The 14,613-nt window shown below is 35.0% G+C and overlaps 1 protein-coding gene across 3 annotated transcripts in view; it reads left to right on the top strand.

Annotated features, from left to right (window-relative positions):
- The window catches only part of XPO1 (exportin 1), a 44,084-nt gene that overhangs the window by 24,699 nt on the left and 4,772 nt on the right, over nucleotides 1-14,613 (top strand). For all 3 annotated transcript variants that reach the window (XM_019942884.3, XM_033838481.2, XM_019942886.3), the window contains 15 exons: nucleotides 2,136-2,197; nucleotides 2,426-2,470; nucleotides 4,553-4,734; nucleotides 5,981-6,029; nucleotides 6,106-6,225; nucleotides 7,359-7,487; nucleotides 8,366-8,524; nucleotides 9,472-9,669; nucleotides 10,156-10,294; nucleotides 10,495-10,676; nucleotides 10,758-10,914; nucleotides 11,014-11,177; nucleotides 11,469-11,603; nucleotides 12,154-12,337; nucleotides 12,664-12,770. In XM_019942884.3, coding sequence (XP_019798443.1) covers nucleotides 2,136-2,197; nucleotides 2,426-2,470; nucleotides 4,553-4,734; nucleotides 5,981-6,029; nucleotides 6,106-6,225; nucleotides 7,359-7,487; nucleotides 8,366-8,524; nucleotides 9,472-9,669; nucleotides 10,156-10,294; nucleotides 10,495-10,676; nucleotides 10,758-10,914; nucleotides 11,014-11,177; nucleotides 11,469-11,603; nucleotides 12,154-12,337; nucleotides 12,664-12,770 — 2,012 coding nt within the window. The remainder of the gene's footprint in view (nucleotides 1-2,135; nucleotides 2,198-2,425; nucleotides 2,471-4,552; nucleotides 4,735-5,980; nucleotides 6,030-6,105; nucleotides 6,226-7,358; nucleotides 7,488-8,365; nucleotides 8,525-9,471; nucleotides 9,670-10,155; nucleotides 10,295-10,494; nucleotides 10,677-10,757; nucleotides 10,915-11,013; nucleotides 11,178-11,468; nucleotides 11,604-12,153; nucleotides 12,338-12,663; nucleotides 12,771-14,613) is intronic.

A 14,613-nucleotide genomic window follows, 5' to 3' on the forward strand; every position in this document is an offset into this window, starting at 1 on the left:
AACCATAATAAAATTATCACAACCAAACATTTAACATTGGTTCAGTACTATTAACTGAATTATGGACCTTAATTCAAATTTCACAAGTTGTCTCTCTTGTCCTTTTCCTAGTCTACAATTTATTTAGTTGTGTCTCTAGTCTCCTTAATCTGTGACAGTTCTTAATTTCTGCTTGATATGTCTTTGACACTGATGAGTTCTGGTCAGTTATTTTGTAGTGTATTTGAATTTAGTTTTGTCTGTTGTTTTCTCATGATTAGACTGGGGTTCAAGATTTTGGAGCAAGAATACCACACAGGTGATGTGTCCTCAGTCCACCAAACCGGGGGTACATGATGTCAATATGTTTAATTATTCATTTATTATTAATCTTTATCAGTTATGTTGGTGCCCACTGGTTTTCTATTTACAGGTTTACTATTTTCCACTTTGAAAGTGAAAAATATCTTGGGAAGATAATTTGACAGTGTGCAGATAATGAATTTCTCCTGAAAGTGTTGCCCATTTGTTCTAGCATTCATTCATTGGTGGATATTGTCTGCAACAATTAGTACTGTGGTCTTTGCCTAATGTAGAAATTTTTAAAATGTCAATAACGTAGTTTTCAGCAGATTGTATGTGTTTGTATATAACAGTTAAGTTTTTGGCACGTGGCAGGCAGGTTTTTTAAATGATTCTTATATTGTGAACATTTTTAATACTTAACATTACATTTTCAGTTGATGAATAATCCTTACTTTGTGGCTTTATTGTACTTATGAAATTTTTCTGCAATTAGGAAATTATTTATTAATGATTTTTTGAAGGTTGTTTTAGCTTATGAAGATTACTATATTAAGGTAGTTTTACAATCAAATAAGCACTTTGTTGCCTTCAAGTTGACTAAATTTCTGGCTAACCCCTTATGGGTAAATTTCTTAGCATATTCCTTCTCAGTGGATATTGAGTCCAGTGTTGTAGATTTGTTAGATGAGACTTGGTACACACAGTTTAGTAAAACCTTTATCTGTATTTTTGAAGTTCAGATAGCTTTGAAAATTCGAAAATCTTCATAAGTCATTTGGTGGCAAAACCTAAATTATTAAACAGTTGTGAGAATAGTCTTTATTCTTTGTAGTGGGAAATAATAATTTGTTGGATTAGGGAATCTGTTTCAGACCCTTTGGATATGTTAATGTAAGTGTACCACATTACTTTAAATTTTGAGGGGAGCTGTAGTAGATGCCAAGTAAATTCTGAATGATGCAAATTAAAATCAAAGGCATGAAGTCAACTGTTGAAAGAATAAAAGGCATGAAGTCTTAACTGTTAAGAACAGATTATACTATTAAGGTACCCTTAAGTAAAGACTACTACAAATAAAAACTTCCTCCTTGGGCTTCCCTGGTGGCGCAGTGGTTGAGAGTCCGCCTGCCGATGCAGGGGACACGGGTTCGTGCCCCAGTCCGGGAAGATCCCACATGCAGCGGAGCGGCTGGGCCCGTGAGCCATGGCTGCTGAGCCTGCGCGTCCGGAGCCTGTGCTCCGCAACGGGAGAGACCACAACAGTGAGAGGCCCGCGTATCGCAAAAAAAACAAAAACAAACTTCCTCCTTAACTCTGTTTTTTCCTACATTGTAGGACAAACAAGTTAAAATTACTTATAGGATTAGCTTAATGCTATAATTAAAATAAATCTGAAAAAGATTAACATCTGACCTTGATTTATAAATTTTACATAAACTTATTTATAGTGCTCACAAAGTTATGTCTTAAAGGTTTTTGTAGTTTTAACCCACAAAAATAATGTGTTTATTTAAATGAACAATACCTTAGTCCTTTATGGGGTTTTTTGTTTTGGTTTGTTTTTAATTTAAAAATCACAGCTTGGTATACTTGACTGTCTAACATTAAAGAATATCTTAGAATACAGTAGTTCCTAATTGTTAAACCAATATTTTGTAAAGTTTAACAAAAACTAAAAATTAAAGGAATAGTACACTAAACTAATTGGCATTTTTCAAAAATGCCATAATTGGAGATGGGATTCAGGTGTATCATCTGACTTTACTCTGCCCTCCCCCACCCCCGGTTTTTTTGGTTCCTGAAGATGTATTAGCATGCTATGAAAGTGTTGAATAATTTTTTTTTAATAGGGATAAAAAAATATGTTGTTGGCCTCATTATCAAGACGTCATCTGACCCAACTTGTGTAGAGGTAAGAGCTTTTTTGCAGATTATTGTGAGAGTATAAAATCATTTAAATATTGGGTCTTCAACTTAAACCCACTTCTGTCACAGACATACAGACACATATATGCACAATCATTTACAATAGATCTGCAGTCTTTTTTTTTTCTCTCTGTGGGGGTGTGGGTTGCCTACATTTGTTATTTATGTATCTATTTTAAGTCCTCATTTAATCTAAAATTTTTTCTTTTCTTAGAAGGAAAAGGTATATATCGGGAAATTAAATATGATTCTTGTTCAGGTAAGTTTTTAGTTGACACACTGTTTCCCTGAGAAGGATTAAGTGCTTCACTTCAGGCTGAGTGGTTGAACAAATAGTCTAACCTACTTTTATCGAATAACTAAACTAACATCTTGCAGAGTAGTGATAGTAATCTTCACAGTAATTACAATAGCCTGCTGTCTAGCATTTAAAATTGTTAATATGCTGTGGTAGGAAACATCAGATATGGTACTGTAAAACCTTCACTTCTTTGGCTCCAATATGGATTGAACTCATTAAAAAATTTCTCATCTAATGCAAATGTAAACTACAATGAGGTATCACCTCACACTGGTCAGAATGGCCATTATCAAAAAATCTAGAAACAATACATGCTGGAAAGGGTGTGGTGAAAAGGGAACCCTCCTACCCTGTTGGTGGGAATGTAAATTATTACAACCACTATAGAAAACGGTATGGAGGTTCCTTAAAAAACCAGAAATAGAACTACCATATGACCCAGCAATCCCACTACTGGGCATATACCCAGAGAAAACCATAACTCAAAAAGATACATGTACCACAATGTTCATTGCAGCACTATTTACAATAGCCAGAACATGGAACCAACCTAAATGTCCATCAACAGATGAATGGATAAAGAAGATGTGGCACATATATACAATAGAATATTACTCAGCCATAAAAAGAAACGAAATTCAGTTATTTGCAGTGAGTCCAGCCAGACCTAGAGTCTGTCATACTTAAGTCAGAAAGAGAAAGACAAATACTGTATGCTAATGAATATATATGGAATCTTTAAAAAAAAAAGTGGTACTGATGAACCTAGTTGTAGGGCAGGAATAAAGATGTAGACATAGGGAATGGACTTGGCACAGGGTGGGAGGGGGAAGCTGGGGCGAAGTGAGAGTAGCATCGACATATATACACTACCGAATGTAAAATAGTTAGCTAGTGGGAAGCAGCAGCATAGCATAGGGAGATTGGCTCGGTGGTTTGCAGTGACCTAGAGGGGGTGGGATTGGGAGGCTAAAGCGGGAGGGGATATGGGGACATATGTATACATATGGCCGATTCACTTTGCTGTACAACAGAAACTAACACAGTATTGTGAAGCAATTATACTCCAATAAAGATCTATTAAAATAAAAAAAAATTTTTCTCATCTGTCTCATACTGTGCATGTTTCCTTTCCATGTCCACTATCTCAGTCTTATTAATTCATTGAAAAAATTGCCTTTGAATTCAAGCATCCCTTTAATTGATCTCTATACTTAGCCTGTTTTTTAATCTTTCTATATTTCTAAAGTCAGAAATTTTAAGTTTACCTACCTTTAATAATATGTCCAAAAAATTTCTTGAGAACATTAATTAGTATGTGAGGGAAAAACAGATTTTTTTTAATTTAATAAGTTATAGAAACATTGGGTTTTCCTAAACACTTGGATTTTCACTAAGTTAAACTAGCTTTTATTGAGAACTTCTTGTTGTTAGCGTATCTCTGAATGGGAAGAGGGAGGAGTCCAAAGAGGTTAAGTTACTTACCTCTTACTTAACAGGTGCTATTACAGAATATTGTTGGGAAATCCCTAGCATACAGAATCAACAGTACAGACCTTAAAATTGAATAAGTCCATTAGGCTTTTGGTCAAAGATGATTCTGTCCCCAACGATAATGCTGCTTTTCTTCCAAATTTCTTATCTCCAAGCCCTACCTATATTTCAAGGCCCAGATTCCAGCCAAAGAAAATATCTTTCCCTGCCCATCACCTTTTTATCATTTAGAGTTAGATCTTATAGTCTCTTAGGATAATTTGCACATATCTGGCAAATATTGATATGCATACACATTAGAGCTAGATTAGACGAATCAGGATTATTGAGAGGAGGAACAGGGCATTTGAGACACAGAACTTTGTGTTGTAGTTTCTACTCTGTACATTCTATAGAGAGCAGCACATTTCCTGTCTTAATAAAGGGGAAGAAAATGAAAGGTGGTTGATATTTGCTCCTGCTTTTGGTATCACGCAATTTCTATGAAGTTTGTTTTCTTTACCATTGACAAGTGAAATGAAATTAACATTTCCTATCTTATTTTAGATACTGAAACAAGAATGGCCAAAACATTGGCCAACTTTTATCAGTGACATTGTTGGAGCAAGTAGGACCAGTGAAAGTCTCTGTCAGAATAATATGGTGATTCTGAAACTCTTGAGTGAAGAAGTATTTGATTTCTCTAGTGGGCAGATAACCCAAGTGAAAGCTAAGCATTTAAAAGACAGGCAAGTAATTGTTTTGGAATTTTTAAGTAATTTATCTAGCAATTTCAAGGAATTTGGAGATAGATTGTAAATTTTTAAGAACTATGATTATTAAAAGTTAATACACCTAATTCTTTTCTACTACAAATTTAAATAGTGCTAAAGTGGCCTAATCTAAATATGGAGGCTTGAAAAATATGTATGACGTTATAGCAAAATTAACTTCATGCATGTCATGTGGAAGGAATATAGGTTAAGAATTCCCAAAAAACTCTTTGGAATCTGATTCATATGATGTCTAGTTAATCATAGGTCCAAGGATATGACTTGTGTCCAGATGTCTACTTTATTCTTAATATTCCTACATTTTATCAGTTTCCCTATAGTTAACACCAGGAACATGCCAGATTTTATTTTCTTCAACATAGTAATAAAAATGTGTTTAGTCATTAGGGAACAGAAATGTTTTTTACCTTTATGTATTCAGACTAGCTTCAGAATTTAGGATTTTTTCTCTGGTTTGGTGTATAAGCACATTTTAGGTGTATAAGCACATTTTAGGTTTGAGGATATATCGAACACCACTTCTCTCATTTTGGAGAGTTCTGTTTTGACTGTCTTGATTTAAAAGACTAGGTTGAGGGACTTCCCTGGCCGTCCAGTGGTTAAGACACCGCGCTTCCACTGCAGGGGGCGTGGGTTCGATACCTGCTTGGGGAACTAAGATCCCACATGCCAGGCAGTGTGGCCGAATTTTAAAAAAATAAACAAAAGGGGCTTCCCTGGTGGCGCAGTGGCTGAGAGTCAGCCTGCCAATGCAGGGGACACGGGTTCGTGCCCCGGTCCGGGAAGATCCCACATGCCGCGGAGCGGCTGGGCCCGTGAGCCATGGCTGCTGAGCCTGCGCGTCCGGAGCCTGTGCTCCGCAACGGGAGAGGCCACAACAGTGAGAGGCCCACGTACTGCAAAACAAAAAACAAAAACATAAATAAAAGATGTGATGTGATTGAAATTATTCTAATAGAGTAAAGATGACATGAAAACCAAACCTTCAAGAAATGAAATTAAGTGCTATTTATAGGTGAGTTTTAAGAGATATTTACACATAGTTTTAATAGCTTTGTAACTTTCGATGAAGTTATTGATATCTGTGTTTATAAATAGAAGTAACTCAAGTTTTCAGTGGCTGCTGAAATGTTAGTATGTAAATAATTACAGTGTTCATTTCTATGTGTGTTCTAAACTGATCAATTTTTTATTTTTTTAGCATGTGCAATGAATTCTCACAAATTTTTCAGCTTTGTCAGTTTGTGATGGTAAGTGCTTTTAATTTCATTTTAAAAACTAATTAATTATATAGGAAGATAATTTACAATCATGTTTTTGTTGTAGGAAAATTCCCAAAATGCTCCACTTGTACATGCAACTTTGGAAACGTTGCTCAGATTTCTTAACTGGATTCCACTTGGATATATTTTTGAGACCAAGTTAATCAGCACGTTAATTTATAAGGTATAGTGAATACATTTCAGTTATATTTATCACTGGATAGTGGTGTGTATTTTCTTAATTTGTAATGCTCTTTTGAATATTAAAACCATTCCACATTCACAGCCATAATCAGCTTTGTTTCCAAGATGAGGAAATTGCTCAGAAGAACTTTTCTGTAGTTTCAACTACTAATTCTTAAAAACCGTGTCAGAATTTTATGATTCTGCCACTCATACCAGGCAGTCTCCCAAATTGTATGTGAAAAATAATGAATTTGGTTTCCTTTTAGTTGCAGTAGGATGTAATACCTATGTAAAGTCTTATAATTGTTCATCCAGATATAGTTACCAACTGGTTGTATTTCCAGATGTTTTCTAATCAGATATAATGAATAAATTATGTATTTAATTAAGACCTTATAAAAGCAGACTATTATAACTTACGTTTGGGGCTTTGTAGTTGAGGGCTTGATATGGTCATGTTCTAATCTGAATTTACTATGTTAGAGCCACCATTTTATCCATAGACAGTTTATTTTAAATTGTTTGCCATTGTCAACAGTAGTGCAGGAAATACTGGACATTTATGCACTTGTCCAAATATTTGGTATAAATTTTAATACATGTAAGTATTGGATCAATAGGTATGTCCATTTTTAAGGCTTCTGACGCTTACCAAATTGCCACACCCAATGGGAGGCTATTTTTATACCTTCTCAACAGTTAAATATGAAAGAGCCAATTTTTCCACACGTTATTAATCCTAGGTGTATTGCCCATCTCTTAGAATCCTAAACAATTAAAGTCTTTTTAGATTATACAGAAAACATGATGTCTTTAAAAGTCATGTAATAGACTGTGGGGAAAGTTTCTAAGCAACTTTGTGTTTTCCAGGTGTCTGAGGACACATCAAAAGAAAGCACAGTATACTACTAAAGCATTTACTGTCTATTGGATGGATAATGAAATTTTCTTAAAATATATGTGCCAAAAAACCCTATCACCACCTATTTGCCTGATATTTTTCCTCTGTGTTCCTGATTTTTAAATCCTTTGTTATTTTTTTAATTGTTAATTTTAAGTAAAGTGCTTCAGGCCGTTTAATTTTATGCTTCCTTCCCCCCCACCCCACCCCCTTTTTTTAAATTAAAATAGTTCCTGAATGTTCCAATGTTTCGAAATGTCTCTCTGAAGTGCCTCACTGAGATTGCTGGTGTGAGTGTAAGCCAGTATGAGGAACAATTTGTAACGCTATTTACGCTGACAATGATGCAGCTAAAACAGGTAATACAACACCCTTAAAAACTGACTAAACAATTTTAGTGCCTTAGAAAATGTTGGGTTTGAGTTGAACCATTTCAGCACAGCTTACCATAAATAGATGAGCTGTAATGTGATTGTATATTTATTATATAAAATGAAGGGTAAGCTAGAAATTTTTATGAACATTTTGAAAATTCCTTGAAGTAAATTCTCTGGGAGTGTCATGGTAATTTATTTCTACAGAATTTAGAGGCTTAGTAACCTGGGGTTTAATATCAGTTCTGCCTTTGACCTTTTATCTCTTAAATGAAGGGATTAGCCAAGTGTTAGTCTGACTAGGTGTATATGAAATTATCTAGAAGGTTAATCACAAAACTATATTACTATATATGTTAGTGATCTGAATCAACTATTTTTACATTTTTAATGACCCTAGGTGGGAAAACTCTGATGTAGGGAATATGTCAAAGCATAATCTTTGAGGAAATTTTACTACTTGCAACTTTAAAAAAAAAATCAAAAGCTAGGACAGCAAGTTACAAAAATGGATATAATAGACCAAGGCATTCTAGGGGAGAATAAGCTGTTTAACTCCATATGGTTTTTTTGTTGTATTTTAAAAAAAATTTATTTGGTTGCACTGGGTCTTAGTTATGGCAGGCGGGCTCCTTAGTTGTGGCATGTGAACTCTTTATTGTGGCATACATGTCTAGTTCCCTGACCAAGGATCGAACCTGGGCCCCCTGCATTGGGAACTTGGAGTCTTATCCACTGTGCCACCAGGGAAGTCCCACTCCGTATATTTTAAAATTAGTAAAAGGGTGGTGGAAATTTAGAACTTAAATGTAGTATCTTTGTTTTTAAAATGAAGGGCTTATGATCCATATTTAACCTCGCAGATGCTTCCTTTAAATACCAATATTCGACTTGCATACTCGAATGGAAAGGATGATGAACAGAACTTTATTCAAAATCTCAGTTTGTTTCTCTGCACCTTTCTTAAAGAACATGGTCAACTTATAGAAAAAAGATTAAATCTCAGGGAAACACTCATGGAGGTAGGCTTTATGGAGCCTTTGGCTTCTGAAATTAATAATAAAAACTTAAAGTACAACTTTGTCCTAAAAATTCCTGTACCTTTTAACGTATCTTACCTGTTACTTGTCTGTGTAATATAAATATATGTTGCCAATTCTGAATTATAGTTGTTAAAAGCCAAGTGTCACGATTTTTGTGTTCTACTCAATACCAGATCAATAATTTATAATGAAAATTCCTAAAGCGTGTGCAGATTTGTCATTTCTAAGATGAAAAGTCTAAAGACCTTATTTTAAAATTGAGATGTAATTTACATAACATAAAACTATCCATTGTAAATTGTTTGATTCAGTGGCATTTAGTACATTCACAGTGTTGTCGACCATTACCTATTCCAAAACATTTTCATCACCCACAAAGGATGATGTACCCATTGAAACAGTCACTCCCTCAATCCGCTCTACCCTCCAGTCCCTAGCAACCAGTAATTTGCTTTACATCTCAATGGATTTAACTATTCTGAACCTTTCACATAAATGGAATCATAACATACTGATTTTTGTCATTGGTTTCTTTCACTTAGCATGTTACTATGTTACAGCATGTATTAGTACTTAATCCCTTTCATGGCTGAATAATACTTTGTATGGATAAACGTCAAGTTTTGTGTCCGTTCATCTGTTGAACATTTGGATTATTTCTACCTTTTTGCTATTACCAAATGTCTTTTAATGTCCATACCTTTTTACAATCACGTAAGTTTCTTGACACGTCCTAGGACATGTCAGAAGAAAGCACAGTTGTTCCTAGAGAATTTCTGTTGTCTGTTTGATGAATAATGAAATGTCAGAGTTGTACAGAATGCAACATGAGTTTTTATTTCCCGTTAACGTAGCAAATGGAAAGCAGTTTGAGGTTGGTTAGTAACGTCTAAGGATTGTTTTAATAGTTTTGGTCTCCTATGTAGGCCCTTCATTATATGTTGTTGGTATCCGAAGTAGAGGAAACCGAAATCTTTAAGATTTGTCTTGAGTACTGGAACCATCTGGCAGCTGAACTCTATAGAGAGAGCCCATTCTCAACATCTGCCTCTCCATTGCTATCTGGAAGTCAACATTTTGATGTTCCTCCCAGGAGGCAGCTGTATTTGCCTGTGTTGTCCAAGGTAACAGTAGTGGGTGATTGAATGTGCTTCCTGTGATTTGGGGGACCGGATGCAAATACTGGCTTTTATTTTTTGGCTAAATCTATCCAAGCACCACCTGTGAGTTTCTTAGGAATGAAAATGAGATGCAAGAAAGTTAACAATTGATTATTTTATTTTATTTTATTTTGCGGTATGCGGGCCTCTCACTGTTGGGGCCTCTCCCGTTGCGGAGCGCGCAGGCTCACGGGCCCAGCCGCTCTGCGGCATGTGGGATCCTCCCGGACCGGGGCACGAACCCGTGTCCCCTGCATCAGCAGGCGGACTCTCAACCGCTACGCCACCAGGGAAGCCCAACAATTGATTTTTATCCATGTTATTTATTCTTTTATATTGTGGGAATAATTTTGTTTGGTATGTTGGTGTTAAGTGGGAGTGGGGGTTACATTTGATGTAACTGATTTCAAAGATCTAACAGATTTGTTTCTCTTGTTTATTGTTGAATAGGTCCGTTTACTGATGGTTAGTCGAATGGCTAAACCAGAGGAAGTATTAGTTGTAGAAAATGATCAGGGAGAAGTTGTAAGAGAATTCATGAAGGATACAGATTCCATAAATTTGTATAAGAATATGAGAGAAACATTAGGTAAGTTAATAAATACTGTTAATTTAATCTTCATCTTTGTAATTCAGTTTGGGGTGGAAATACTTTTTTAGGAAATATGGCATGCTTAGGTTCTCAATCTGTTAATAGCCATCCTTATTAATGTGCTATTAGTCTTAGTAAAAATCTTTTTGCTCATTAAGTTTTGCAATTTGAAACATTTGGAATTTTTTTCCTTGTAGTTTATCTTACTCATCTGGATTATGTAGATACAGAAAGAATAATGACTGAGAAGCTTCACAATCAAGTGAATGGTACAGAGTGGTCATGGAAAAATTTGAATACATTGTGTTGGGCGATAGGCTCCATTAGTGGAGCAATGCATGAAGAGGATGAAAAACGATTTCTTGTTACTGTTATAAAGGTATGTAAGAGATAGGTATGAACTGGAACTTTAGCTAAGTGTATTTTATTACAAATGACTGAAATTTGTCTTATTTTACAGGATCTACTAGGATTATGTGAACAGAAAAGAGGCAAAGATAATAAAGCTATTATTGCATCAAATATCATGTACATAGTAGGTCAATATCCACGGTTTTTAAGAGCTCACTGGAAATTCTTGAAGACTGTAGTTAACAAGCTCTTTGAATTCATGCATGGTAAATCCTATTTGCTTAATATATTTTATTTAGTTTTGCTGAATAAAAAATGGAAATTTTTTTTGAAAATTTTTTTGATAATTGTTTTTGTGTTGTTAGAGACCCATGATGGAGTCCAAGACATGGCTTGTGATACTTTCATTAAAATAGCTCAAAAGTGCCGCAGGCATTTCGTTCAGGTTCAGGTTGGAGAAGTAATGCCATTTATTGATGAGATTTTGAACAACATTAACACTATAATTTGTGATCTTCAGCCTCAACAGGTATGTGGATCAGCAAGCATATTTTTCTTAGAAAATAACTACTGTTTTAATGAGAATTTATTAATGGGAATAGAAAGAAAGCCACTCTTGAATTCAGTTCAAGTGTTTCTGTGGTTAGGTTTTTATAGTGAGGCAGAAATTCAACCAAAAGTTTGTTAGGCTGTTTTCATACTTAATATAAATTATTTCTGACACTTTAACAAAATTAGTTTTAAGTGTATATGTGGATTGTTTGTGTGTGGTTTTCCTTATTATGATGCATGCAAGTAAAATGTCTGCCTTTTAACATAGGTCCATACATTTTATGAAGCTGTGGGGTACATGATTGGTGCACAAACAGACCAAACAGTACAGGAACATTTGATAGAAAAATACATGCTACTTCCTAATCAGGTTTGGGATAGCATAATCCAGCAAGCAACCAAAGTAAGTTTTATTACTTTTTGTAAAAGTTCTAATGGAAATTGAGAAAATTATATTTACAGAAGTAATAAATTTAGTACCTTTGACATGTATATCTGATCCATAAGTGCTTTTTTTTTTTTTGGTGGTACGCGGGCCTCTCACTGTTGTGGCCTCTCCTGTTGCGGAGCACAAGCTCCGGACGCGAAGGCTCAGCGGCCATGGCTTACGGGCTTAGCTGCTCCGTGGCATGTGGGATCTTCCCGGACCGGGGCACGAACCCGTGTCCCCTGCATCGGCAGGCGGACTCTCAACCACTGCGCCACCAGGGAAGCCCCATAAGTGCTTTTATGTGTACTTTTGCACATTGAAAAAATTGTAGTATTTTTATTCTGTTTTGATGCAAAATTGGGAATATTTTGCTCTGTTTTTAGTAATGAAGACTTTTGCATTAGTTTCACCATTTAACATTATAAATGTGATGGTGCTTTGGAGTAGTGTGGGTAATGTTTTTTGCTTTAGCTACAAGAATAATTCTCATATGTTAAATGGAGTTGTTTTTTGTCCTTCGCAGAATGTGGATATACTTAAAGATCCTGAAACAGTCAAGCAACTTGGTAGCATATTGAAAACAAATGTGAGAGCCTGCAAAGCGGTTGGACACCCGTTTGTGATTCAGCTTGGGAGAATTTATTTAGATATGCTTAATGTATACAAGTGCCTCAGTGAAAATATTTCTGCAGCTATTCAAGCTAATGGTAAGCGATTCTGAATTCTTATGGAATGATGTGTTAATAAGTCAGTTCTGCATTCACTGCCTTGGCGTAAGCATTCAGCACTTCTCACAGATTTAAATTAATCCGTCCCATGTTTCAGGCGATCCTAGACAATTTTTTTAACCACTCACAGGCCCCTTTCCCCTATAAAATTAGTCTTAGTTTATTTTCTCAGGAAATTCATCTGTGTACTCTTGTCTTTTAAGTTTTCTAATGGTAAATGGGAACTAATAGTATCTGAAGTACCTGTAACTGCCAGTGTAGAATTTTAGTTGTTAAGTTGGATTCCACCTGATTGTATTTTTTAGGTGAGATGGTTACAAAGCAACCATTGATTAGAAGTATGCGAACAGTAAAAAGGGAAACTTTAAAGTTAATATCTGGTTGGGTGAGCCGGTCCAATGATCCACAGATGGTAAGTGAGATGTGCTTTTTGTTTCTAAAGTTGATGCTGCATTCTCTGGAACGTGCATATATTCTGTATGCGTTTAGCTATTTTAAAGGTAATTTAGATGTTTACATCTGGCATTATTTTATAACATTCTATTTAGTGGAATCCCTGAGTACATTAAAATAATAAGATATATACCATCTTCGAAAGAAATTGCTGTTAGTGGTGGGGGGGTTGGTGATGTAACAAGATAGCTGAGATGATTGGGTCGTTTTTATTTTTCTTTGGATAGAGTTCAGATGAAATTTTTGTTTTCCTCATGGCTTTGAGAGCAATTTGCAAAGCTGTCATTAGTTTGCCTTTTCAGTGGGTGGGGAGGAGTAAGCACTTTCCTAGTTGAAGGTTTGAAAGTCTCTTTTGCGCTCTTATTCCTGTTAGTTTTAAATGGTTTTCAGAAACTAAACCAGCTCCATATGCCTCAACTTGGGGAAAATGAGATTTATGTTTAGTTATTGTATACCTTTCATTTTCTTGATCCTGGGAACATTACCAAAAATCTTATCCTGTTTATCACTATTGTGTGGAAGTAGCACTGACAACCGTGCAACTTACTTTCATAATTTTAAACTTTCAGTATTGTTCCTATTGATACGGAAATTTTTTTCGGGAAATTCTCAAGGTATCAAGCTTAAATACCAAAAGGTTTTAAACATGTTTATGTATGAGATCAGAACTGTATTTAAAATTGGAAAGTAAAAAGTAGGATGAATTGAAGGAATTGAGAAGTTCATAATTTACAACAACTTAGGCAATAATTTCAGGAGTATCAGTGATGATAATAAGAAGGGTCTCATTATGTTTTACAACTAAGGTTTATGTTGAGGTTTGGGGCTGTGAATTCAAAGATAGTCAAACACTTCAGATCCAGTATGTAGGAAAATAAATTATTTCAGTGTTAAGAGTAGAAATGTCAGGGTGGGGGAGGAAAGAATAAATGAGTCATGGGTATGAAATGTATAACGTGGGGAATATAGTCAATAACTCATAACTTTTTATGGTGACAGATCATAACTAGACTTAATGTGGTGATCATTTGAAATGTATAAAAATACCAAATCACTCACTATGCTGTGTAACAGGAAGTTACATCGTGTTGTAGATCAACAAACATACAACGAACTCATAGAAAAAGATACCAGATTTGTGTTTATCAGAGGTGGGAGAATGAGGGGAGGGGAAATTGGATGAAGGCAGTCAAAAGATGTAACGTTTAGTTTTAACATAAATAAGTACTAAGAATGTAATGTACAAACATGATAAATGCAATTAACACTGCTCTTATGTTATATAAGAAAGTTTAAGAGTAAATCCTAAACGTTTTCATCACAGTTTTTTATTCTATTTGTATCTATATGATGATGTTCACTAAACTTATAATCATTTCATGTATGTAAGTAAACTTAGTGCTATACATTAATCATGTCTCAATAAAACTTGAAGAAAAAGAAGTGAGAATCAGTTCTAGTTAAGAGGAACCAAGTAGGTAAAAGGAAAAATAATTTTGTGCTTATCCTTCAAATCTTAACTAGACTTGTTTTGTTGTATGGTGGGACGTACTAACTAGTAATCTTCAGTTAAATGAAAGATGGTTATATTTATTGTGCACATCTTAATGGAGAACCTGTTAAAAGCATAGAAGTTACGCCTTACTAAGACTGTATTTATTGAGAATCTTGGAAACTCACACACAGTCTTTCTGGCATAGTCCAGTTCCTTTTTTGAGAGTAAGTGATGGTTATTATTTCTGATTATTAAAATATCAACTAGCATTCATTAAATTAAAAAAATCATTGAGTGGGTGTCTGCT

The sequence above is a fragment of the Tursiops truncatus genome, chromosome 14, assembly GCF_011762595.2.
Source record: "Tursiops truncatus isolate mTurTru1 chromosome 14, mTurTru1.mat.Y, whole genome shotgun sequence".
NCBI lineage: Eukaryota > Metazoa > Chordata > Mammalia > Artiodactyla > Delphinidae > Tursiops > Tursiops truncatus.